Below are 26,605 nucleotides of genomic sequence, written 5' to 3' on the forward strand. Positions count from 1 at the left end.
GCATAATGGTATAATATAATGGTAAAGGAATTATGATACAACAAACATCAATTTGTTCTGATGCAAGGTCTTTGACCTGAAATATTAGCTGTTTTTCTTCCTACAAATGTGGTTTGATCAGCTGAATATTTCCAATATTTTCTGGTTTTAATTTAGATTTCCAGCTTCTGCAGTTGTTTTGATTTAGATAGATAGATAGATACTTTATTCATCCCCATGGGGAAATTCAACATTTTTTCCAATGTCCCATACACTTATTGTAGCAAAACTAATTACATACAATACTTAACTCAGTAAAAATATGATATGCATCTAAAATCACCCTCTCAAAAAGCATTAATAAATAGCTTTTAAAAAGTTCTTAAGTAGTTTACTTAAATACATTGAGTCCTAACCCCGGCACTTTAACATATCTTACTCCTGGCGGTTGAATTGTAAAGCCGAATGGCATTGGGGAGTATTGATCTCTTCATCCTGTCTGAGGAGCATTGCATCGATAGCAACCTGTCGCGGAAACTGCTTCTCTGTCTCTGGATGGTGCTATGTAGAGGATGCTCAGGGTTTTCCATAATTGACCATAGCCTACTCAGCGCCCTTCGCTCTGCTACCGATGTTATACTCTCCAGTACTTTGCCCACGACAGAGCCCGCCTTCCTTACCAGCTTAGTAAGACGTGAGGCGTCCCTCTTCTTAATGCTTCCTCCCCAACACGCCACCACAAAGAAGAGGGCGCTCTCCACAACTGACCTATAGAACATCTTCAGCATCTCACTACAAACATTGAATGACGCCAACCTTCTAAGGAAGTACAGTCGACTCTGTGCCTTCCTGCACAAGGCATCTGTGTTGGCAGTCCAGTCTAGCTTCTCGTCTAACTGTACTCCCAGATACTTGTAGGTCTTAACCTGCTCCACACATTCTCCATTAATGATCACTGTCTTTAAGCAGGCTGTAATCTAGAAACTTTTCAAATAACCAAAGTGTAGAATCCTCACAGAATCAAAATCATGGAATATACTATATGTTAGTTCACAGAACAAGTTAAAGATTGTCTCAAAGAGAAATTTTAATAAAGGAGGTAAGAAAGCCAGATGCAAGTCCTACATGAAGTAACTTTTAAAACTCGTATACAATTAGATATCCTATTCTACAGTATTTGTAAACAAAAATTATTACTTACAATGTCATTAAAATTCACTTGACATTTTGAATATACAAACCTTAACTTACTACTTTTGCATTTAGTAGGTAACTACTGAGCAGTAAGTTTTGTTCAAGTTATATCAAGACTTGGAATCTTGTGTGCAAGACAGGTCTCCGTACCTGAGAAAGGAGAAGTATATAACTGATGGAGAGCAGCAAAAGGTTCACTCAGTTTTTTCCTGGGATAGTGGGTTTGATGTGCAAGAGAGAATTATGTAGATTGCTGACTGCTGAAGAATGAGAATTGATTTTATTGACATGCAAAAATGCTTAGGAAGCTTGAGAGGGTGAATGTTATTTCTGTTCACCTGTATATCTAGAATCAGGGTTCATAGTTTCAAAGCAAAGGATCATCCAACCAGGCCAGAAATGATCTGAACTTTCATCATCCAGATGATAGGGAATCTTCTGAATTCTCAGTCAAGGAGGGATATGATGGCTGAGCAGATTTAAGAAAGAGATCAGTAGATTTTTAGTTATTAATAGGATGAAGTGACATGGGGAGCATGGAATTTAAGAAAAATCATTAGCTGTGATCTGGCAGAGTAGATATGTGGGACCAAATGACTTGGAGGTGCTAAGGAAAAGAGGTATCTTGGTGTATATGATCAAGGACCTCTGAAGGCAGCAACATGGGTAAGATGATTATACAGGCATGCAGGATACTTTCCTTCATTAGGCAGGGCACAGAGTGTAAGAGCAATGATACAGCTGTATATTTAAAAAAAAACATTAGGCCATAGCTGTGCAGCTCTCTCACAGCAGAGCCCAACTGAGGTATAAAAAATTATGAGGGGAATGGATATTGTTGTCTGAAACTTCCATTCTTGGAGGTAATTAAAGGCATGTAAACCAGAGCCAGTAGTTTAAGTTAAAGGGGTAAAAATTTCAAAGAGTTTTATAGAAGGAAGTGTTCACAGAGAGAATAGTTTACATAAATGCTACACTGCCCAAAGCCGGAGGTGTAGGGAGGTACACTCAAAACAATTTAAGAAGTATTTAGATGAACACTTAAAGTGCCATGGCAGGGGAAGCTGCCAGTCAATTGCCAGCATGGATACAGAGGCCCAAGGGTCTGTTTCATGCTGAACGACTCAATGACTCTGATTCTTGGACTCTAAGTCAATGGGAATTTTGTTTTTTTTGTTTTTAAGGAGGCTCTTCCTTTGATGGTGTGAAATCAGAAGAGAATATCTGCATTTTTAAGTTGGATGTGAGGGATAAAAATGGTGTGTGACACCTGGCCATCAGGGTCACTCAGTATATCCGCAGCTGTAACTTCACATTAAGTGTCAGAAAACTGAGTCACTGTAACAGCATATCTGCTATAATAATCATGAATTTTGTGGCATTTCGAGTCCTCAGGGAAGATGAAGTGCTTGTGCATTACATTGAAAAGATTGAATACAATGCAGATGTAGACTTTAGTTTCTTTGCAGAAACCGAATTACAATATAGTTTTTATAAATGTTGAGAAGAATGGTTTCTGCAACTTCTGGTCAATTTCTTGATATTTTCAGCAATTCCTTGGTACAAAATGACATTGAGGTTCCACAGATTCCCTATTTAACCTTATTTGAATTCTATTTGAGTTGTGTTCTCATTTCCATTAGGGTCTGGACTTTTTGATAAGGTGTAATGCCTGTGCTGTGGGAAGTTTATTAGAATACACTAACGACTCAAAATATCATCAGGCTTTCTAAAACTCAAAAGTAGTTGTGGCTCAGGCTCTTTCAGGAGGCTTAAAATGTTTGATATTTTTCAGGTAGTTACCATCTAATGCACCACAGCTAGGGGAGCATATTTTTATATAAAAGAAATGATTTTCTATTGTAATCAATGGTATTTTGGCCATTTACAAGCTAAGCACTCAAGCCCTTAAGCAAAATTATCACATAACCTTCATGGCCATTGTTATTAGAGAATCTGATGCACAATAGATTCTATCACCACATATCAGCAGTTAAATTTTAATAGAAGCAAAACTTACAATATCTTTTAACACAAGAAAATCAATAACTTTGGTATATTGAGACAAGAATTTCAGAAGCTCAAATATCTTGAAGTGTGAGTGTGTGTGTGCGAGCGCGTGCGCTTTATTCCCTATTGATTTACCTGTGAATACTTTGGAAAAGCCTTAGAGGGTAGCGAGGTATTGATTGTTTACCCAGTCTCACCCTTCAAGATAGAAGGAAGGAATTGTAAAGCTAACAGAATTAAGATAAGTAATGTCATACTGCTGAAGAATAATAAGATTATCTTATTAAACTGAAGGAGAATTTCTTAATATAAGTTGTATTTTTGGTAGTGAAAATCATTCATTTTTGTTTCAGCAGGATGAACAATCGTTGAGCAGTGAAGAATTTGAACTCAGTGACTCCACATGGATGTCAGTCGATCGCATAAACTCTGACCAAAGCTCTACCCTGGAAGAAAGAATGCATAGTCCACAGAACCTAGACAGTCATCAGGATGGTTGGTGCTATTGTGTATTAAAAAATTATGCTGTTAACAATCTTGAGTTCAATTAGATGATTTTTTTTTGGAGAAGTGCTGCTTCACAAGTATAAATTTCATTGAGGCATTGATATAGGATTAAACACAGCCACATATCGTCACTATTGATATATAATTTGACCAGTCACTATTTTTTAGAGTTTAATCATGGCATTTAAAAATGTATTCTGATTTGGATTTGATTTCTTACCTTGGGCAATCATGGTGAAAATACAAAATCAAACTTTATAAATGCCTCATGGAAATATAGATAAAAAGAGCAAAATTTAGAGACATTCCTCATTTATGCTTTGGATATTGGACAAAAACCTGTTTCTCATCTCTGTCTGTCTTCAGATTATCCATTTTAAACATCAACATGAGCTTGCCATTCAGAAGTAGCAATAAAACCCTTTCATAATATAGCACATTCTTAATTGTTTCCTCACTCTTATTGATGCTTCCTTTGAATATTTTCTCAGCAGCATAAGAGATGTGATCACAACCAACCAGCTGACTTTGCCACTTCAATCCTCAAAATGACAAATGTGATGATAGGAAATTATGTTTCTTTGTTTACAGTTCGTTGTATGTGTGATCATGCTGCACTAAATCTGACATTTGATCAGAAATTAGAAAAATAATTGTAGTAGTTGGAAATCTGTTTGAAAGAAATTTGTTTAAAGATACTAAAGCAATAGTACTTTATTTAAATAGTTTGCAATCTTTCTGAGATTATTGAAAAGCAAGTTTCTAATTGGCTTAATTTATTGATAGAGATAAGGATTTCAAGCTTATGTTGAGTGCTGATTTCAAGTGTTGATTCCTAATGCGGAACATGAACTTGTGGGCAGCTCCATCACTTTGCACGAATTAAAGAATTGAGTAAGACTAAAATTGTCAAGGATGAAAGCAGAAACTGAACAGATGCTCAGCGCTATCTCCCTCCGTTTGACTGATTTCTGTTGCTGCTGCTAGCAGACGGAAGATGCAGGTCCTGGGTCCTACTCCGCCGGGTTCGGGAGCAGCTGTTGCCTGCAACTACTAGTCTTCAGGATGGGCTTGCCTCAACGCTGAATGTGATCTGTAGTTGTGGACTCACTTTAGGAATTCTGCATTTCATTTTTCTTCTGGTTTTTTTTGTTACTTTTTTTACTATTTGCGCAATTTGTTTGGGGCGCTTCAGTACTGAAGTAACTCTACAGCTGTGACTGCGGCTATCAGCAGAGCGTTAAAGACTACCATCGGCATGGCGCTCAGTTTTGGGGACTTCACAGTTAATGTTATTTGTTTACTTTTTATCATTTGCACAATTTGTTCTCTTTTTCACAATTAGCTGTTTGATGGTCTTGTAGTGTGGGGCTTTTCTTTGAATGAGTTCTGTTGTGTTTCTTTGTTTTGTAGCTGCCTGAAGATTAATCTCAAGGTTGTATACTGTATTATTGATAATAAAGGTACTTTGAAGCTGTTTGTGGCTGCTGCAACTTGACTTTAAAAATCTTTGAGTTAGGATTGAACCTGCAAAGCTATTTATCATGCATTGAAAACAAAGAAAAGAACTCTGTAGTTTCAAATGTTGACAGAATTGCCCTGCGGTCAAAAGAGAAGAAAAATATTTGTGATGGCAACTAATTTTGAACTTATTCATAAATAATTCATTTCGCATAATGATTCAGCAAATGATAGGTCATGAAATTTAGAGCCAGTAGTGTGTTCATTACATTGAATGAAAACAGTATGGCTCATTATATGTTTTGTTATAGCAATACAATTTGGCAAATTATTAAATATTTCATATTTAAATTTAATTTTTAATAAAAGAACAGAAAATATTGAATATATTTAGCAGGCCAGGAGGCATTTGTATGTTTGAAACAGAGTAGTCTTCAGTACAGAGCTGAGGAAATTAGAGGCTTGAATACAGTTTCAGGTGTCAGAGTAAGAAAGGGAGAAAGAAGACAAGTTAAAAAGAGTCACAACTGATCCCCACTGATCTCCCTCCTGGCATTTATCCCTGCAAGTGGGACAAGTGCTAAACTTGCCCCTACACCTCTTCCCTCACCACCATTTCATCACTTCACCTGCAAATCTGTTGGGGTCATCTACTGTACCTGGTGCTCCTGGTGCAGCTTCCTCTACGTCGGTGAGATCCGACATAGATTGGGGGATTGATTTGTTGAGTACTTTCACTCCATCTGCAACAAAAGGCAGGATTTCCCTCTGGCCACTCATTTCAATTCAACTTCCCATTCTCTTTCCAACATGGCCTTCTCTACTACAACCATGAGGCCACTCTGAGGTTTGAGGAGCCACACCTTGTATTCCATCTTGGTAGACTCCAACCTTCTCATTTTTTCCATTCCACATTCTGGCTCCCCTCTTACCCCTTCTCCTTTCCTCACCTCATCACCTCCCTCTTGTGCCGTTCCTCCTTCCCATTCCCCCATGGTCTACTGTCCTCTCCTTTCAGATTCTTTCTTAGAGTCATAGAGAATTACAGCACAGAAACAGGCCCTTCAGCCCACCTAGTCTGTGCTGAAAGCACTGAAGATGTCTACTCCCATTGACTTGCACCAAGACCACAGCTCTCCATAACCATACTATCCATATACCTATCCAAACTTAAATGTTGAAATCAAGCTAGAATGCACCATTTGTGCTGACAGCTCATTCCATACTCTCACGGCCCTCTGAGTGATCTTCTTTAGCCCTTCTTCTCTTCCACTTATCACTTCTGCTGATTTCACTTATTGCCTGCTAGCTTGTACTCCTTTCCATCCCCACACCTTCTAACTCTGGCTTCTTCCCTCATCCTTTCCAATCCCGATGAAGTGCCTCGGCTGGAAACACCAACTGTTTATTACTTACCATAAATGCTGCCAGATCTGCTGAGTTCCTCCAGCATTTTGTGTGTGTTACTTTTGATACATTGAGGACAGTTTGGATTAAAATCCAGATGAGGATAAAAAATATGACAGCAGAGAATCAAATGATGTGACTCAGGAGCTGTAAATAACAACTGCAAAATTTATTACTAGTATCTACTGTCTGAAAAAAAGAATTCGAGCAGCCTGAAAAATAAATGAAAGTATTGATTACAATTGAAAGTTGTTAAAGTAGAAATTGAGTCTGATTGTAAAGTGCCTTATTGAAAATGACTTCCTTTGCTCTGATCTTCATTGCATCCTTGGCTGAGAGTGGATTGGAACAGAAAGTATAGTATCAAACTCTGAGGGGTAACTACAGTCTGCAGAATTGAATGACATATAATCTGTACCTTTCATCACAGCATGAAGGGACCCAAATCATGATGGGGAGAGGAGTAGAAAAGGAAGTTTTACTTTCTGTATTGAAAGGTATCATGGTTAAAGAAAGCTAATAATAGGGGTTGATTGAAGGAAGTCTTATGATGGAAGTAAATACCTAGATGTTACAAATTGGCCCATATGGATGTGATGAAAGAAGATGTTAGAGAAAGCCACGTTAGGTAGTTTAGAAAGCATAGACGGTAGTTTGGTAGTTTAGCAAGGCAAATTAGGAAAGCAAAGAGTATGTACTGTCTTGTAAGTAAGCAGAAAGTGATTGTGGGCTCATCAGTGAAATGTATTTTAAGATAATCAGGGACAGTTTGCGTGAATTTGTAAAGAGGCAGTAATGTCTGAATTAATTGAAATATTTGAGTAAGTGGCCAAAAGGGCTGTTGATGGCAGTGCATTTAATATAATGTACCTGGTTTTTGCAGGCTTTCGACGAGGTCCCTCCTGGCAGACTGGGCAAAACATGAACAGGATCCAAGAAAGATGTAAATTTAGCCAAAACTGGCTTAGTGACAAGAAGCCAGAAACAAACTGAAGCTGGAAACCTGGTGCCACTGGGCTCTGCAGGACTCAGTACTCACTCTCTGGCTTTCTATGATTTAGCTTCAAATGGATGGCTTAGGAGAAAGAAATTTGCAGATAATTCAGAAATTGGCTGCATGGTTAACCACAAAGAGGTTTAAACTGTAGGAAATTATAGATGTTTTGGTCACTTGGTTAGAAAAGTGGTAAATGGAATTGAATCTGTAAAAGAGTGAGCAAGTGGATTTGGGTGCTGCAACAAGGCAAGGAAACACAATAAATGATAGGATTGAATATGTCAAAGCGAAAGAAGGACTTTGGAGTATATGTCACAAGTCTTTAGAAGTAGCAGGACAAGTTAATAGGTAACTTTTAAAAAAGCATATAACTTTATTAGCTGAGGCATAGAATAAAAGAGTCAAAGAACTCTTTTCAAAATGATGAGCATAGTAGCGATATGTTATGTGTTCCATAATTGTATCACATTTAAGATTTTAGAAGTGGGTGCAGACGATTGTTGAATGTGCAGGGTACAGACAAGAAGAATGCTATTCTGGTTCTGGGAGAGCAGAGAACAGCATCAGTTATGCCACATCTTGAATACTGTATATAGATCTAGTAACCTAATCACAGGAAAGTGAAGAGTGCACCTGAGATTTACAAGGACATTGCTGAGGTTGGAAATTTGTAGTTATGCAGAAAGTTTGATTAGAATGATATTGTTTTCTGTGGAACAAAATAGACTTAATTGATGTGTACTAAATTAGGACCACTCTAGATACAGTAAAAAAAAGAAGTATTTTCCTTTGGAAGTTGGATAAAACAAAAGGTTATATATGTAAAACAACTGATTGAAGAATCAGAGGGTGGGGTTAAAGAAATTCACTGTCTGGTTGAAATAGACAGAAATCCTTAACCATATAAACTTAGATGTATACTTTAAGAAGCCTGACCTGCAGGGCAATATCTAAGTCCAGGAAGGTTGGCTTATGTTGCTGAGCCCTTTATCAATGCAGTGTATACACTTCCATAAGGTCACCATTCAGTCTCCTATGTTCCAAGGAATAAAATCCTAGCCTCTCCCTATAACCAAGGCCCTTGAGGCCTGGCAGCATGCTTGTAAATTTCCTTTGTACTCTTTCTGGATTAATGACTAAATGCTGTTTTTGTCACCACGTAATAGGAAAGAGGTCGTTAAGTGAAATCATATTAAAGGCAAGTTGTTGTGATTGCACCAGGACATGTTTACTTCCTGGTGGTGTTGTCCTCAAGCTTTATCAGTTAACTGATGGATCACTGGAGGCAAAGTCATAGGTGTGTAGAGAAGAGAGGAGAGAATACACCCCTGTGGCGTGCCAGTGCTGCGTGAGCAGGATATAGAGGTATACTTGCCTAGTCTCACATACTGCCGACTGTCAGACAGGAAATTTGTCATCTGTAGATGGGACCTGGTATGTTGAATTTGGAGAGTTTCTCTTGCAGAAGCTCAGGGGTGATGTTATTGAAGGCTGAACTGAAATCGACAGGGAAAATCATGATGTACTGTATGTACCAGAGAGCTGACGTGCTGTAGTATGAAGTCCAGACTAATGTTAACTGCGTTAGATCTGTTGGTTTGGTAGGTGAACTGTATCAGATCTGGACAATTTGGAGCTATGAATTTGAGAAATGACAAGACCAGCTTTTAAGAGCCTTCATTATGACTGATATGAGTGCAGCTGGCCTGTAGTCATTGAAATCCAGTGATACTTGATTCTTTGGGGACTGCAATAATAACAGATTTCTTGAACTGTGCTGGAACAGTACATAGTTTAAGTGACTGACTGAAATGTCTATAAAGATGTAGACAGCTACTTAGTGCAGTGTTTAAGGATGGCAGGGAGACAGAATCAGGGCTGAAAGCCTTCTCAATATTTTGCTTCCTGTACAGCTTCCTTGTCTCCTCTTTCTTGACAATAAAGGGTGTGGGCATTGGTAATGATCTGCTTGAATGGGCACTGGGGTGGGGGGGAGGGTCTTGAACTTCATTTGCCGAAAACTGGTTTTTCAGTTTGACTGAATTTTGGTGTTTAGCAGCTGTGATTGCCTTCTTCGGCTTGTACTTGGCCTTTTTGAACTCCCCTTTACTCTGAAGATCACTATCTTCTCCAGACACAGCTGTCTAAGCTCGTAGTTGAACCAGAGTTTATTATTGCTGAAGGTGACGATTGGTCAATTCTACAAATGTCGTACTTAATGGAAGAAATAAGAAGACCTAAAGGGGATGTTCTTCAGTGGAAGAATGAATTTAGCTGACCGCAGAAAAGTGAAATGAACGATGACTTTTTTTTTCTGTTTGACAACAGAGAGCAAAGTGGGTGACAGCTGGACAGGCAGCAGAGCTGGTTCCATGGTGAAAAAGGTCAGGAAACTGTAAACTAGTTGGGGAATTGTAACTGTAGTTTAGAAGAAAATAAAATAAAAGTAGAGGTAAAATAAGAGGGAATCATTGGTTTTGAGCAAGCTGAAACTGTGAGCTGAATTGTACCAGCTCAGACAAGTGTTTTTGATCAGAACTGTTAGTGTTTAGCCATTAAATCTGAAGTTAAGTTCTAGATTAGTATTTTAAGGAAACCTATGAGTGTCAAATCTGTCAGTTCACATAGTTGCTGGATTATCCAGAGAATTCAGCAGCTATGCTCAGGTTTACCAGATTGCTCAGCATTAGGGCAGGGAACTTGCCATTCAGATCCTGTACCTGGACAGATATAGCAGAGTTAAGGCTTGTAGGGCACAATTTTCTTCAAAATAAATTGGCATTACATTAATGTTTTTTTAAAAACTATTTCTATATGTTTCCATGTACTTTTAATTTACTTGATCTTTTCCATGGGATTTCTAACTGATCATCTCAATTTCTGTAATCCCATCACCCAGTCTAACCTCTTTCTCTAAATTTGTAACATGACATTCTCTCAGTACAAATCTGACATTATTATTACTCTTGATAACACAAGCAGTGCTGTTGCCTTTTTGGACTGACTTCTATGTTGGGGAAACTGGGTTCATGAAAATACGTTATCCAGAAGTCTGAGTTCTTTAAGCAAAGTACTCTGACAACAAAAACATTCATGTGTTATATCCAGTGCAGCTGAACAGGAGCAGAAGGATGTGATTCAAAGTACATTTATTGTCATGAGAACTTTATGAGTTATCTAGGCTTTCCAGGCTGATTGCTGACTAATTTATATTTGTATGGGTGGAAGCATATACATATTATGGCAGTAGTGAATTTGGTGTTCTCCTGATGCCAGGAAATTGTCAGCTGTGCCAATGTGAATAGTGCATGAAGATGTCCAGTACAATTATGCATTTTTTTTGCAATTTCACTGGGACAATCTACTTCGGGTAAAATTGAAAACAGTTTGTGTAGCACCCAAGAGACTACACCACACAATCCGTTTTCAAGGCTCTTGAGTCTAAACCTCTAAATTAGAATAATTAGTTCAACATAGCACAATATACAGAAAGCAAAATACAGAGTGAAAGAAAGAATGGAGTAAGAGAATTGTTGGTAGGATCTCAGGTGGTGATGAGAGGGCGTACAGGGAGTGAGACATGCCAACTAGTGGAGTGGTGCTGCAGCAACAAGCTGGCACTCAATGTCAGTAAGACAAAAGAGCTGATGGTGGACTTCAGGAAGGGTAAGACGAAGGAGCACATACCAATTCTCATAGAGGGATCAGAAGTCAGAGAGTGAGCAGTTTCAAGTTCCTCGGTCTCAAGATCTCTGAGGATCTAACCTGGTCCCAACATATCGATGTAGTTATAAAGAAGGCAAAACAGCGGCTGTACTTATTAGGAATTTGAAGAGATTTGGCATGTCAACAAAAACACTCAGAAGTTTCTATATTTGTACCGGGGAGAGCATTCTGACAGGCTGCATCACTGTCTGGTATGGAGGGGCTACTGCACAGGACCAAAAGAAGATGCAGAAGGTTGTAAATCTCGTCAGTTCCATCTTGGGTACTAGCCTACAAAGTACCCAGGGCATCTTCAGGGAGCGGTGTCTCAGAAAGGCAGTGTCCATTATTAAGGACTTCCAGCACCCAGGGTATGCCCTTCTCTCACTGTTACCATCAGGTAGGAGATACAGAAGCCTGAAGGCACACACTCAGCGATTCAGGAACAGCTTCTTTCCCTCTGCCATCTGATTCCTAAATGGACATTGGAGCTTTGGACACTACCTCACCTTTTTTAATATACAGTATTTCTGTTTTTGCAGATTTTTAAAAATCTATTCAATGTACGTACTTGATTTACTTGTTTTATTTAACAATTACAACACAGAAACAGGCCATCTCGGCCCTTCTAGTTATTTATTATTGTTTTATTTTATTTATTGTTATTTTTTCTCTCTGCTAGATTATGTATTGCATTGAACTGCCACTGCTAAGTTAACAAATTTCACGTCACATGCCAGTGATGATAAACCTGATTCTGAGAAAGAAAAAGTAAAATAATTTTCCATCTCTTCTACATTTCCATTATGATGAAAGTCCCCATATTTATAAAGACAAATATTCAGTGAGGCAGCAATAGCACATAATACATCACTGTGCAGCATATATTTCAATTGCTCACCCAGTGAGCTGGGATTGAAAAGTGTAAATTTAGTGTTTTTGAAAAAGATTAAGTTTCAATTGTTTTTCTCTAAGAAACGGCTGGGATCTGATGGACAATTTATTCCTATTTATTCCCACATATAGTAGTCAAAGAATCATAGAGTTATTCATAACAGAAAGAGGCCTTTGACCCAATTTGTATATGCCAACCAAGGTGCCCACCTGAGCAACTCACATTTGTGTGCACTTGGCCCATATCCCTCTAAACATTTTCTATCGATGATGTCCCTTAAACATTGTAATTATCTGCATCTGGCAGCTTGCTCCATACACCCACCACCCTCTGTGTGGATAAACTCCCCTTGCTTCCTTTTAAATCTTTTTCATCCCACCTTAAACCTATGTTCATTTTAGACTAGAATAAGGAAAAAAAGAGTGTGACAATATACCCCAATGCCCCTCATAATTTTATAAACCCCTTTTAGGTCACTCCTCTACCTCCAATAAAATGAAAGTAGTCCTAGCTTATCCAGTCTCTCCTTGTAACTCAAGTCCTCCAGACCAGGTAACATCCTTGAGAATCTTTTCTGTATGCCCTCTTGCTTAATCACATCCTCCTTATAGCATGGGGACCAGGCCTGCATGCAGTACTACAAGTGCTCTTCGGTGTCAAGCTTAACTGCATTGTAAATGACTTTCATGTTCAGTGGCCTAAATGATGAGGCAGGTATGCCATACACCACCTTCACTATCCTGTCTCCCAGTGTCATCACTTGCAGGGAACTTGTATCCCTGGGTATCCTTGTTCTACAGTAGTCCCCAGGGCCCTTCCATTCACTGTGTACAGACTTCCCTCGTTTAATTCTCAAAATCTTAGCACTTTGCATAGTTAAGTTTTATCTGCCATTACTCTGCCTACTTTCCTGGTTGATCCATATCATTCTGTACACTTAGCCTGCTTCACTGTCCATCATACCAGCAGTTTTGGAATCATCTGCAAGTTCATCCAAATTGTTCATGTATATGACAGACAACAGGAGAAGATTATTGTTTTTGTATTCCTGAAAGAACGTGAAGAGCAATGAAACATATAAAACGTATTTCTGAGACCGATGAGGTTGAGTTTCAGCCAGTGTGGGAATGGCAGATCCACCGTTTGGACAAGTGGTGGATGAGTAGTTCGTGAGGTAGGTCTGCTTCTTCCACCATGTAGGCAGAACCTTATTGTGTTCCTAATACATGCATCACATTCGAAATCACCCTTCTCCACTTAGATAGGTCTTGGGTCAAAGATTCCCAGGAGTCTTCGAATAAATTGCATTCCTTCAGGGGATTTTTAGCACATTCTTACTTCTCTGTTCAGACAGACATACTTTATTGATCCCGAGGGAAATTGGGTTTCGTTACAGTCGCACCTACCAAGAATAGTGTAGAAATATAGCAATATAAAACCATAAATAATTAAATAATAATAAGTAAATTATTCCAAGTGGAAATAAAGTCCAGGACCAGCCTATTGGCTCAGGGTGTCTGACACTCCGGGGGAGGAGTTGTAAAGTTTGATGGCCATAGGCAGGAATGACTTCCTATGACGCTCAGTGTTGCATCTCGGTGGAATGAGTCTCTGGCTGAACGTACTCCTGTGCCTAACCAGTACATTATGGAGTGGATGGGAGACATTGTCCAAGATGGCATGTAACTTGGATAGCATCCTCTTTTCAGACACCACCGTCAGAGAGTCCAGTTCCACCCCCACAAGATCACTGACCTTACGAATGAGTTTGTTGATTCTGTTGGTGTCTGCTGCCCCAGCACACAACAGCAAATATGATAGCATTGACCACCACAGCCTCGTAGAACATCCTCAGCATCGTCCGGCAGATGTTAAAGGACCTCACTTTCCTCAGGAAATAGAGATGGCTCTGACCCTTCTTGTAGACAGCCTCAGTGTTCTTTGACCAGTCCAGTTTATTGTCAATTTGTATTCCCAGGTATTTGTAATCCTCCACCATGTCTACACTGACCCCTTGGATGGAAACAGGGGTCACCGGTGTCTTAGCCCTTCTCAGGTCCACCACCAGCTCCTTAGTCTTTTTCACATTTAGCTGCAGATGATTCTGCTCACACCATGTGACAAAGTTTCCCACCGTAGCCCTGTACTCAGCCTCATCTCCCTTGCTGATGCATCCAACTATGGCAGAGTCATCAGAAAACTTCTGAAGATGGCAAGACTCTGTGCAGTTATTGAAGTCCGAGGTGTAGATGGTGAAGAGAAAGGGAGACAGGACAGTCTCCTGTGGAGCCCCAATGCTGCTGACCACTCTGTCTGACACACAGTGTTGCAAGTGCATGTACTGTGGTCTGCCAGTCAGGTAATCAATAATCCATGACACCAGGGAAGCATCCATCTGAATCACTGTCAGCTCCTCACCCAGCAGAGCAGGGCGGATGGTGTTGAACACCCTGGAGAAGTCAAAAAACATGACCCTCGCAGTGCTCGCTGGCTTGTCCAGGAGGGCGTAGACACGGTTCAGCAGGTAGACGATGGTGTCCTCAACTCCTAGTCGGGGCTGGTAGGTGAACTGGAGGGGGTCTAAGTGTGGCCTAACCATAGGCCAGAGCTGCTCTAGAACAAGTCTCTCCAGGGTCTTCATGATGTGGGAGGTCAATGTCACCAGTCTGTAGTCATTGGAGCCACTGGTTCGCGGCGTCTTCGGTACAGGGACGAGGCAGGATGTCTTCCACAGCACAGGAACCCTCTGGAGACTCAGGCTCAGGTTGAAGACATGGTGAAGTACTCCACATAGCTGGGGGGCACAGGCTCTGAGCATTCTGGGGCTGACACCATCCGGGCCTGCAGCCTTGCTTGGGTGGAGACGTTTCAGCTGTCTTCTCACCTGTTCAGCTGTGAAGCCCACTGTGGTGGTGTCAGGTGTGGGAGGGGTGTAGTCACAAGCGCAGGGTGGGGGGCTGTGAGGAGGGGGTAAGAGGGGAGAGTGGAGTATGTGTTGGTTGGGGGCCGACGACAGATGAATCATGTGGGGGATGGGCAGGGGCCACAGTGTCAAATCTGTTGAAGAACAGGTTAAGTTCATTCGCCCTGTTCACACTGCCTTCAGCTCCTCTGTTGCTAGTTTGCCGGAATCCAGTGATGGTCCTCATCCCACTCCAGATCTCTCTCATGTTGTTCTGCTGGAGTTTCCACTCAAACTTCCTCCTATACCTGTCTTTAGCCTCCCTGATCTTGGCTTTCAGGTCCCTCTCCAGGTTCATCTGGAAATCTTTTCTCACGATAACACAGAATGGAGTGTCTGTATTGGAAGCTGGAATCAGGCATACAAATAAAGTACCCTGTCTATCTTGACCAAATCAATGTAGCTCAGGCCTTAGTACTGAGAGTATTAGCCTAGGGGAGGACACCATCATTGGGTTGCTTGTCTTTCCAGGGCATTTTGTGGCGATGATGTAGCTGGTATTTTTCCAGTGTCTCAGACCACCTGCCTCATATAAGCCCAGGACTCTGAAGCATTCAGGAGGGCTTGAATTCCACAACGAACCAAAGACTGTAGTGGGGCATTGATACTAGTGAATTTGATTACTGGTGTCTGCCTTCATCGAAGTTCAAATTTTATTAAAGCATATAAACATTCTACAAGCCTGAGATTCAGCTTCTTGAGGGAACTCACAAAACAAAGAAGCACAATAGAATCTAAGAAAAAACCACACACGTCAAAGACCACCACACATCCTAACCAAGTCAGGAGATGGATCTCAAGATTTGGTGTGTGGTTTGTGCCTTATAACGTCTCAACCTTTCTTATCAGAAGGCAGTGTTACTGTACTAGCACCTGTCCTTAAGTTTAATTTATTTGAGAGAAAGCACTCCCTATCCTGATTCATCTGGGATTTCTGAACCATCTAATCTGACATTGTCATTGTGATTTTAGCTTCATGAGACCAGAAGATACAGGAGCAGAATTAGGCCATTCAGCCCATCGAGTCTGCTCTGCCATTCCATCATGGTTGGTCCTGGATCCCACTCAACCCCATACCCCTGCCTTATCACCATATCCTTTGATGCCCTGGCCAATCAGGGAACTATCAACTTCCGCTTTAAATATACTCAGGGGCCTGGCCTCCACTGCAGTCTGTGGCACAGCATTCCACAAATATACTACTCTCTGGCTAACAAAAACAACTCCTCCTTACCTTTGTTCTAAAAGGTTGCCCCTCAATTTTGAGGCTGTGCCCTCTAGTTTTGGATACCCCTGCCAGAGGAAACATCCTCTCCACATACACCCTAGCTAGTCCTTTCAACATTTGCTAGGTTTGAATGAGATCCCCCTGCATTCTTCTAAATTTCAGTGAGTACAGGCCCAAAGATGCCAAATGCTCCTCATATGTTCACCCCTTCATTCCCGGAATCACCCTTGTGAATCTCCTCTGGACTCTCTCCAATGACAACACATCCTTTCTGAAATACGGGCTTTTTTGAGATATGGGGGAGGGGCTTTGGGGTTCTAACATTTAACTGTCATTCATTCTTCAGGGCACTCCTTTGTTTTTGTGGATGGTTACGAAGAAAAATAATTTCAGGATGTATATTGTATACATTTCTCTGACTTTCAACGTACCTTTGAAAACTGTTGATAATACTCCAAGTGTGTCCTGATTAATACCTTATAAAGCCTCAGCATTATCTCCTTGCTTTTATATTATATTCCCCTTGAAATAAGTGCCAACATTGAATTTACCTTCTTTACCACAGATTCAACCTGTAAATTAGTTTTCCGGGAGCTTTTGCACAAGGAATCCTAAGTCCCTTTACACCTCTGATGTTTGAATTTTCTCTCCATGTAGATAATAGTATGCACTACTATTCCGTTTACTAAAATGGAAATCACAGATATTGTCTCAGATATTGATGGGATAACATGTTATTTCTGTCAATAGTTTGGGCAGTCTGTTTATGGGCAGATGAAACTGTTTTTGAATGAAACCTACAGAGAAAAGATTGGCTAAAACTTATAATTGCATATTGCTGTGTGTTTGTGTGCCATATGATCCATTTCTATAAAAAGTTAAGTGTAAATTTGGGAATTACGCTGTGGTTTGCAAAGTCAACATTTTTTGTGTTGCATTAAATGCAAAATGTTCAAGAAAGCCTAGACATCTGCAGTGGTGCCCCAAAGCACCTGAGTGCTAGATCTGGAATTTACACTCTGGTTGAAGTGATCCATGCCATTTGCAAGTTCTGAATGCAGTGGTAACCTTTCACAACAGGTGTGATACTATATTTGTACAACTTAAAGGGTTTTTCTTATGGTTTCCTCCTTCTCAGTATTTTGTAAGATGAATCAGGTTTATTATCACTGGCATGTGACGTGAAATTTGTTAACTTAGCAGCAGCAATTCAATGTAATACATAATCTAGCAGAGAGAGAAAAAAAAATAATAAATCAAAATAAAATATAATAAACAAGTAAATCAATTACATATATTGAATAGATATTTGAAAAATGTGCAAACACAGAAATACTATATTTTTTTTTAAAAAACTGAAGTAGTGTCCAAAGCTTCAATGTCCATTCAGGAATCGGATGGCAGAGGGAAAGGAGCTGTTCCTGAATCACTGAGTGTGTGCCTTAAGGCTTCTGTATCTCCTACCTGATGGTAACAGTGAGAAAAGGGCACGCCCTGGGCGCTGGATGTCCTTAATAATGGACGCTGACTTTCTGAGACACCGCTCCCTAAAGATGTTCTTCCAAATCCTGAGTGACTAATTTATGATTTCAGTCTAGATTCTTAGAGAGGCCTGCATCTACAGGCAGTTGGAATGGTATGACTGTTTTGGTGCATTTATTGAATATACTCTAAGTGCTTCTTGCAGAAATCCAGTCTGAACTTCCATTGGAAGATGATTATTTCTGGGATGTAAAGAAGTTCCTGCTCCTGGTGAGGTATAGAATTATTTGAGGAAAAGCTAAAGTTACCCCATCTGAATTTGCAATGGGAATACATTAAAACAGCCTTAGATTACAGGAGCCCAGACCTTCAGCTAATAAAGTCATGACTTCTGATGTAGTTGTCTTATTTCATTAATGTTAAGAAAAATGGAAGACTGAATATTATTAGTGATTGTTGTTCTGTAGCTTTAGGTCTAAGAGAGCAATATTGAGGACCAATGTGCTTTCCAATTCATATTTAGATTAAGTATAGTTTTGCATCACCTTGTATTTGTATACAAATGATCATTCATGCAATGCTTTTCCTTGAAAATAATTTGCTTTACAATGGTAGTCCATCACAACCAACATTGAATGTTTCTGAAGTTGATTCTTCTCGGGCTTCCAGCTGGATTCAGGTATTGATTATAATCAAAGTTTCAATGACAAATTTTGCCATCTTCTTCAGGAATGATGCCTTGTGCACGTCTAGTCTGGTGGTATTTATACCCCGTAGTCCATCCCTCCAGTTGGTTAGTTCTCATCCAATCAGGTTTCCACTCTCTCACTTTCTTTACAATCAAATTCCAGTTCTTACTTAGAGCAAGACTCTCATCTTTGTTAAAATTCTCTTCCTCTAGTTTTATTTCAATGCTTCCTTTAAAGCCATTAGCGTGGCACAGTAGTTATGTTTTGTTGAAGTCAATTCTATAGCCATTGTAAATGTAATGTTCTGCTTCTGCTGATTTATCAGGTTAGCCCAAATGGATACACTTCCTGTGCTCCTTGATGCGGGTTTCCACTGTGCATCCCGTTTGGCTGATACACGCTGTTCTGCTTTCACTGGGAATCCAGTAAGTGCCAGCCGACCTGAGTCCCAGGTCATCTTTGACCCGCAGGAGCTGTGATTTGAGCTTCCTTATGAGTTTGTGGATGATATTAATTGCTCTAAGTAAGAACTGGAATTCAATTGTAAACAAGGTGGGAGAGCAGAAACCTGATTGGATGATGACTAACCAATTCAGAGGGATGGAATATGGGGGTATAAATACCACCGGACTAGACATGCCCAGACATCATTCATAAAGAAGGTGGCAGAGTTTGTTATCGAAACATTGGTTATAATCCATACCTGTACCCAACTGGAATCCTAAGGAGCGTTTATTTATTATCTAGATCCTGTTTCTGAAGTTGTTACAAAATTAGAGAATGGATAATGTTGGTGATATACTTCCTTGCTTAGTGAGATTTGATACTGTATCTCAGCCATGATATACATAAACAAAAGTACTTGCTGTAAAGCAGAATACAATGATTTAGATGATAAATCAAGCTAATTATAAAAATAAAGGTTAGTGATTAGTGTTGTAGTTATAATCAGACAGATGTAATTAACTTTCTATCTACTGGCATTATTTATAGTATGAATAATTCTGATGACATTAATGTCAGAATGTCATCGTTTACAGATGATATCTATTTGATTGAGGAAAAGATAATATTCAGAAACATGCAAATATAGTCAATAAAAATTAGTCGATGAATTTAAAGCAAAATGTGTTGTTCCCTAGTTCAACAGGTTAATTCATACAGAATAGGACTATTTGATCCTTCCTCCCTGCAAATTTATCTGACTGTAGTTGAGAAAGAAGCATAGGTAATGGTTGGTTCAAGTACTGCAGAAAGAAATAAAAGTTAATTGTTCAAGCTATTACAGTGCCACATAGAACTTAAAAGCTATGCCATAGATTTTCATGAACATATTTGACATATTTGTATACTTGCAAATATACTTTATTGATAATTATATCCCCCAAATTTGAAAAACCTGATGCTAGTCAATTATAAACATGCATGAAAAATTGTCACTTGTTGATGTTTCAACTATGACCCAAATGAAGATGAATATCTTCAGAAAAGACAAGACTTGTGATTACAATAAGTAGCAAAGAAAACTCATCAATCCCCTACTTTCTGAGGAGGCTGAAGAAAGCTGGACTATGTACAACAATACACATGTCCTTCTACAGATGCACAGTAAAGAGCATCCTAATTTGCTGTATCACTGCATGGTACAGAAACTGCATTTCACTGGACAGGAAAGCTCTGCAATGGGTAGTCAAAACTGTCCAATGCATCACTGGCACCAGCCTATACACCAAAGAGAATATATATACAGAAAGATACTGGAAAAAGGTGAACAACTTCATGAAGAATCCCATTAATCCTGCTCATAGACTGTTTGTCCCACTGCCATCAGGGAGAAAACAACATGACATCCATGCCAGGACCAAGAGCAGTTACTTTCCCCAAGCTATCAGGCTGATCAGTACCTCTACCCACTAGCCCTCTCTACCACATCCCCCATCACCATTACTTTAACATTTCCTGTCAGAGTCATCATTATGTACAGACACTCCTCTGCCTAGCATCACTTTATGGATATGGAATCGGTATGTGAATATAAGGTATCTTTAGTATTTATATTTATTCTTATTGTGTTCTTTATTGTGTCTTTTTGTGCTCCATCAGATCTGGAGTAACAATTATTTTGTTCTCCTTTACAGTTGTGTACTGGAAATCACATTAAACAATCTCAGATCTTGATATTACAATGTTAATATTGTTGCTAGGATGTTTTGCAAGAGCTTTATCATTAAAACTTGACATCAGTGTACATAGGAAATATTAGGCTAGGTAGGTTTTAGAGTGTATTGTGAAGGAAGAGGGAGAAACTGAGAGATGAAGAAAATGGTGAAAAATATCAGGAGCACATTGTACAAAAGGATAGAATTGAAGGTGGCTACAGAGTAAGATGGTGAAAGGATTTTGTTGAACTATCAAAATAAAATATTTTCTGTAACAGTAACCCAACAAATGCAGGGATAAGGGATGAATCTGGAAGCTACCAAATGATAGTTGCACAGATTAGTTGGGATACATTGACTGATGGAGCATTCACACAGAGAAAATGTAACAGCCTTTAAATATGATGTTATGTGCTCAAATTAAATAAGAAATTATAAGTGATAATTTTATAGAAGCAACACTGATGCCGGGTTTAGTTACACATAGGTATAATATATTCAAAGTCACTACTTTGACTGACCTACTTGGGGGATAGACTGCCACCTAGTGTAGTCAATATCGATTCTGTTGCAATATTTAAAAAGAAACTTGCACGATTCCTAATTCATCAGAGGTACAGAAAGATAATGTTTCCTACTTAGATAGAAGAACCATCTTGTCTTAATAAAAAAAATGAATATTAGCTCATGGACATACCTCAAATATACTCAATATTTACTGGAGAAAAAATTTCCTCTGTTGTAGGGAATTAAGGTTGTGTGCATTCAACATGGATGTTTAAGGATTTCAAATAAAAGGCAAAATTATTATTTTCTATGAATGGGCCCATGTGCAATATAATTTCTCTTCTACTTTTGGCATGATTAATGAAGATATTCTTCGAAATGTTACATTCCCGAAAGCTGGCCTGCTGGAATTCCTTTGCTTTCTTTTTGTTTCTTTGCACTGTTATCTGAAGATATAAAATCCATGTGCACGAATACATCTTCAGAAAATAGAGTGAAGAAATAAAAAGAAAACAAGGGAATTCTAGCTGGCCAGTGCAACCCACTACATCTCTGTTGATCTTTGCAGAATGACTGTGGAGTCGGGCAGTTTGTATGATATCCAGTTTTGGAGAGGCTGCCATTTTCTCCATCTGAACTTAGAATACAAACAAAACTTTGACATTTGCATGTTATGTCAATTTGTTGGACCAACTAACCAGTGTCTTCAGTTTCCATTGCTAATTACGTATATACCTTTCCACTGACAATGACTTTGACATTGAGGATGGAGCAGTTGGTATACAAGCAGAGGCAGTGTCTAGTGAGACTGTCAGGAAGAACGGGCAGATGATAGGACAAAATTGCAGTCAGTTGGTTGAGTTGCAGTATAACAGGTGGACAAATACAGAACTGAAAGTGTTATATACAGAATAAGTCAGATGATCTTATAGCTCAGTTAGAGATTGGCAGGTATGATGCTGTGGGCATCACTGAGTCATGGCTGAAAGAAAATCATAGTTGGGAGCATAACATACCTGCTCTTATATTCTAGACCTCTTGAAATGAATGCTCGCATTGTATTTGTGTAAAATTCAATTCTATGGTTGCGTAAAAAGAGCAGGCAAAAAAAAATTAAGTCAGTTACATTTTTCTTAAACCTATGCAAACATTCCCCACTATTACAAATGATTAATGAAGATGTCCCTGCACTAGCATTCTGATATATTAGGAAGACGAATGTAAATTGAGGACTGCAATTTAGGTAATCAAAACACTGAAGATCATGGAGATTCAAAATAAAAACAGAAAAAGATGGAGAAACTCAGCAGGAGAGTTGATGAAGGGTCTCCGATCTGAAATGTTTATTGCTTCTCTATCCATGGATGTTGCCTGATGTGTTGATTTTTTTAACAAAATATTGCAATTTTGCGACTGTGTTTACACATGTAAATATTAAAGCATTAGATGGTTACACAAACATGAAAAAATCTGCAGATGCTGGAAATCCAAAGCAACACACACAAAATGCTGGAGCAACTCAGCAAGCCAGGCAGCATCAATGGAAAAGAGTAAACAGTCAGAGATGGTGACTGTTTACTCTTCTCCATAGATGCTGCCTGGTCTGCTGAGTTCCTCCAGCATTTTGTGTGTGTTGAAATTAAATGGTTATGTGGGAATTTGTTGGTGGTACTTCAGGAAGCTCTGATGTTTTGCTACAAAATCTAATGCGTTACTTTCCAAAGGATAAAATCATTTCTTTGGTGAGCATAACCTGCTGTAGAAGGTATAATGAATGTATATAATATGTTGAACTGCTGAGGCATAGAGGCTATAGACTGAGGGGGAGGAAATGGATGGGATTTAGTACAAATAAGTGCAGTGGGCCATATGGATGCAGTGAGCATATGGTCTATACGACTGTGTAATTCTATTGACTCAGAATCTTGAATGCAGGCTTTTTAGACTTCTTGATTGTCATAGTATTCTTTCTCAACCAAAATCACTTGAGGGCATGTTTATGAGGTCTTGGTTTTTTTTGTAGATTGGCTACTAATTTTCTGATATTGTTATCTCATAAAATAATATATGGAACCAGGCCCTTTGGCCCAACTGCTCCAAGCTGACCACAGCATATTCCCTGCTAGCCCCAGTTGGCTGTGTTTGGCTCATAACTTCCCAACAAACACCACACCCAGCTCCTCTCTTCCACATAGGTGTCCAAATGCCTCTTTAATGTTGCATTTGTACCAGCTTCGACCACTTCCTCTGGCAGCTTACACTATCCCCTCTGTAATGTTGCCTCTTAGGTTTCTTTTAAATCTCTCTTTTTATCTTGTATCCATGTCTTCTAGTTTTTAACTCCCTAACCCTGGAGAAAAGATTATGCTGTCCACCTTGTCCACAACCACCATGATTTTATAAACTTCTATCAGATCACCCCTCATCTGCTTGTGCTTTAGGGAATAATGATCTAGTATGGTCCACCTCTCCCTCTACTTCAGATCCTCTAGTCTTGGTGGGATCCTCGCTAATTTCTTCTGCACCCACTCCAATTGGACAATGTCTTTCCAATAAAAGTGTGACTAAAATTGTACACATAATGCCCAAGTGCACTCTCACCAACTACTTATATAATTGCAACATCATATCTCTACTACTAAACTCAATGCCATTACTGATAAAGGCCAGCATGCTAACTGCCACTGCCTACTTGTACGACCGCTTGTAATATGACTATAATTTACATAATAATAACAACAACACTGACCCCTGGGGCATCCCACTAGACACAAGCCTCCAGATGGAGAATTGACCTTCAACCATCACCTTTCGCTTCCTATCATCAAACCATTTCTGAAGCTACCTCACTAGTTCTCCCTGAATCCCATGTGACCTAGCCTTCCAGATCAGTGTGTCATGCAGTATCTCATCAAAGGCCTATGAAAACCCACATTGACAACTTCCACTGCCCTACCCTCATCTATCTCCTCTTTGAAAATCTCAGAGATTTGTCAGACATGACCTCCCATGCACAAAACAATGATGACTACCCCTGACTTGGTAGATCTTATCCATTAGAATTGCTTACAGTAACTTCCCTGCAACTCAAGTCAGGCTCAATGGCCAGCAGTTCTCTGACCTGTCCTTGCAATTTCTTTAACAATGGAACAATATTAGCCACCCTCTTGTGTTTTAGAACTTTGCTAGTGCCTAATTACAAAGCAAGTATCTCTACCAGGGCCACCGTGTTTCTTCCCTAGCTTCCCATAAGATCTGGGTTTGCACTTAATCAGGTCATGGGCATTTGACCACTTTAACACTTAGGTAACTTGCTTGCTATCAAATAGGTTGAGAAGAATTTCTCAGAATTCTTTTCCCAAGTTTGGCTGCATTTTTTTTTGCCTGGGCTTGCGTGATTGTTAGCCATGACTGTGTGGTCTTCTGAATCAGAAGCTTATGGATTCAATCACCATAGTAGAGACCTTGTATGAATTAGCAATAATTTCAGTGTCGTACTGTGCTGCTGTAAGTGCTTTCATTTTAATAAGGCATTTTTTTTTCTCTCTTGTGCATATATTTAAGTTAGTTCCTTGGTAAATATTTATCTCTCAGCATTGCAAAACCATCTCTTCCTCATTATTGCCTGACCACAAATTGGCTTCTAAATACAATAGCATTATGACAGATAAAGTTCAAAGCTATTTTATTGAGTGGAACGCCTTTTGAAACATCCTCTGACTGTGATAAGTACAATGTAAGTGCAATTTGTTCCTTTCCTTGTGTGTTTGATGAGTCACACATGGCTTTAACAATAGCAATTTGTATATAATTTTTTGTCAGTATGCAATACAGTAGGAATTTGTATGTAACCTAAGAAAACGAAAAATCTTATTGCAAACCCCAGAGAGAAACATTTTTTATTCTGTCTAATAGATAAACAAGCACTAAGTTGGATAGCTGCAACTCTCACGACTCCCAAAGTTGTGCATTTTCTTTTGCCAAAAAAAACTTGTGTTTTAACAGAGGAATCTCATTGTTCAATAATTATTCATGTGTACTCGTGTCAAAATTTTACAAAGATTGTAAACTTTGCCTTGGTACCCATTGGATGGTAGTTTATGAATTGGGAGATGGAGGGCAGTGTAATTTTCCCGAGAGTTGTACAATGATGTGCTATTTAGTGTGCTTTGTAAAGACACATTTAATTACTGAATTGGAGTAATATTGGTATAGGCTTTGGCTCAACAGCTTTCAGTTAGAACAGCCAGAGGCTAGAAGTTAAACTTGAGAAGTTAGAGCCAAACATATAACAAGTGTAGGCAGGATGGTAGTTAAGACTATGGAGTGCTCCTCTTGTAAGATGTCAGATTGCAGGGTACCTAATGGTCTTCTTGATGTCTAGATCTGCAGGAAATACATCCAACTTCAGCTCCTGACTGATAAGGTCAAGGAACTGGAGTTGGGTGCATTCAGGACCCTCCGGGAGGCTGAAAACATCATAGGTGAAACTTTTAACTGAGGTGGTCACACCCAGGGTGTAGGCTTCAGATAGTAGATGGGTGACCAGCATAAGTAGTAAGGGGAGTAAGCAATTAGTGTAGGATTCCCCTGTGGCCATTTTTCTCAGCATCATATACCACTATCGATACTGCTGGTGGGGGGGGCGGGGGGGGTGGGGGGATGACCTGTTAGGGCACAACAGCAGCAGCCAGGCCAGTGACACTGAAACCGGCTTTGAGGCTCAGCAGGAAGGGTAAACTTTGGACAGACTCAATAGGGGGATGGACAGGAGATTCTGTAACTGCAAAAAAGATGCCAGGATGCTGTTTTGCTTCCCAGGTGTTAGGGTCCAGGATGTCTTAGAGCAACTGCAGAAAATTCTCAAGGGGGAGAAGGAGCAGATGGAGGTCATGGTGCATTGTCACCGATGGTGTTGGTAGAAAGGGAGAAGAGGTCCTTCGCAGTGAGTGTAGGGAGAGGGGGAAGAGGCTGAAGAGCAGGACCTCTTGAGGTAGTAATCCCTAGACTACTTCTGGTCCCATCTGCTAGTCATGGCAGGAAGAGGATGATAGTACAGATGAATGAGTGGCTGAGGAATTGGTGCAGGGGGCAATGTTGCAGGGTTTTGGATAATCGGAACCTTTTCTGGGCAGGGGCAACCTTTACAGGAGGGATGGGTTGCAGCTAAACTGTAGGAGAAAGAATATCCTGGCCAAGAGGTTCACTCGTGCTGCTTGGGAGGGTTTAATCTGGTTTAGTCACGAAGATGAGAACCAGAGCACTGTCAGAAAGTGGAGGGATGCAAAGAAATGTCAGGAATTTATATTGTAGCTTTTTAAAACTCTATTTAGGCTGCATCTGAAGTATTGAATACAGTTCTGGTTGCCGCATTATAGGAAGGATGTTGAGACTTTGGAGAGGGTTAGGGTTGGAATATGTAG

General features: G+C 39.7%; 1 protein-coding gene across 4 annotated transcripts in view; it reads left to right on the forward strand.

Moving 5' to 3' along the window:
• Nucleotides 1–26,605, forward strand: part of LOC140726545 (nucleolar protein 4-like) — a 315,088-nt gene that overhangs the window by 130,385 nt on the left and 158,098 nt on the right. For 2 of the 4 annotated variants that reach the window (XM_073043081.1, XM_073043100.1), the window contains exon 5: nt 3,537–3,678. In XM_073043081.1, coding sequence (XP_072899182.1) covers nt 3,537–3,678 — 142 coding nt within the window. The remainder of the gene's footprint in view (nt 1–3,536; nt 3,679–26,605) is intronic. The other 2 variants (XM_073043090.1, XM_073043108.1) reach the window with 1 other exon arrangement.

The sequence above is a fragment of the Hemitrygon akajei genome, chromosome 1 (genome assembly GCF_048418815.1).
Source record: "Hemitrygon akajei chromosome 1, sHemAka1.3, whole genome shotgun sequence".
Taxonomy (NCBI): Eukaryota; Metazoa; Chordata; class Chondrichthyes; order Myliobatiformes; family Dasyatidae; genus Hemitrygon; species Hemitrygon akajei.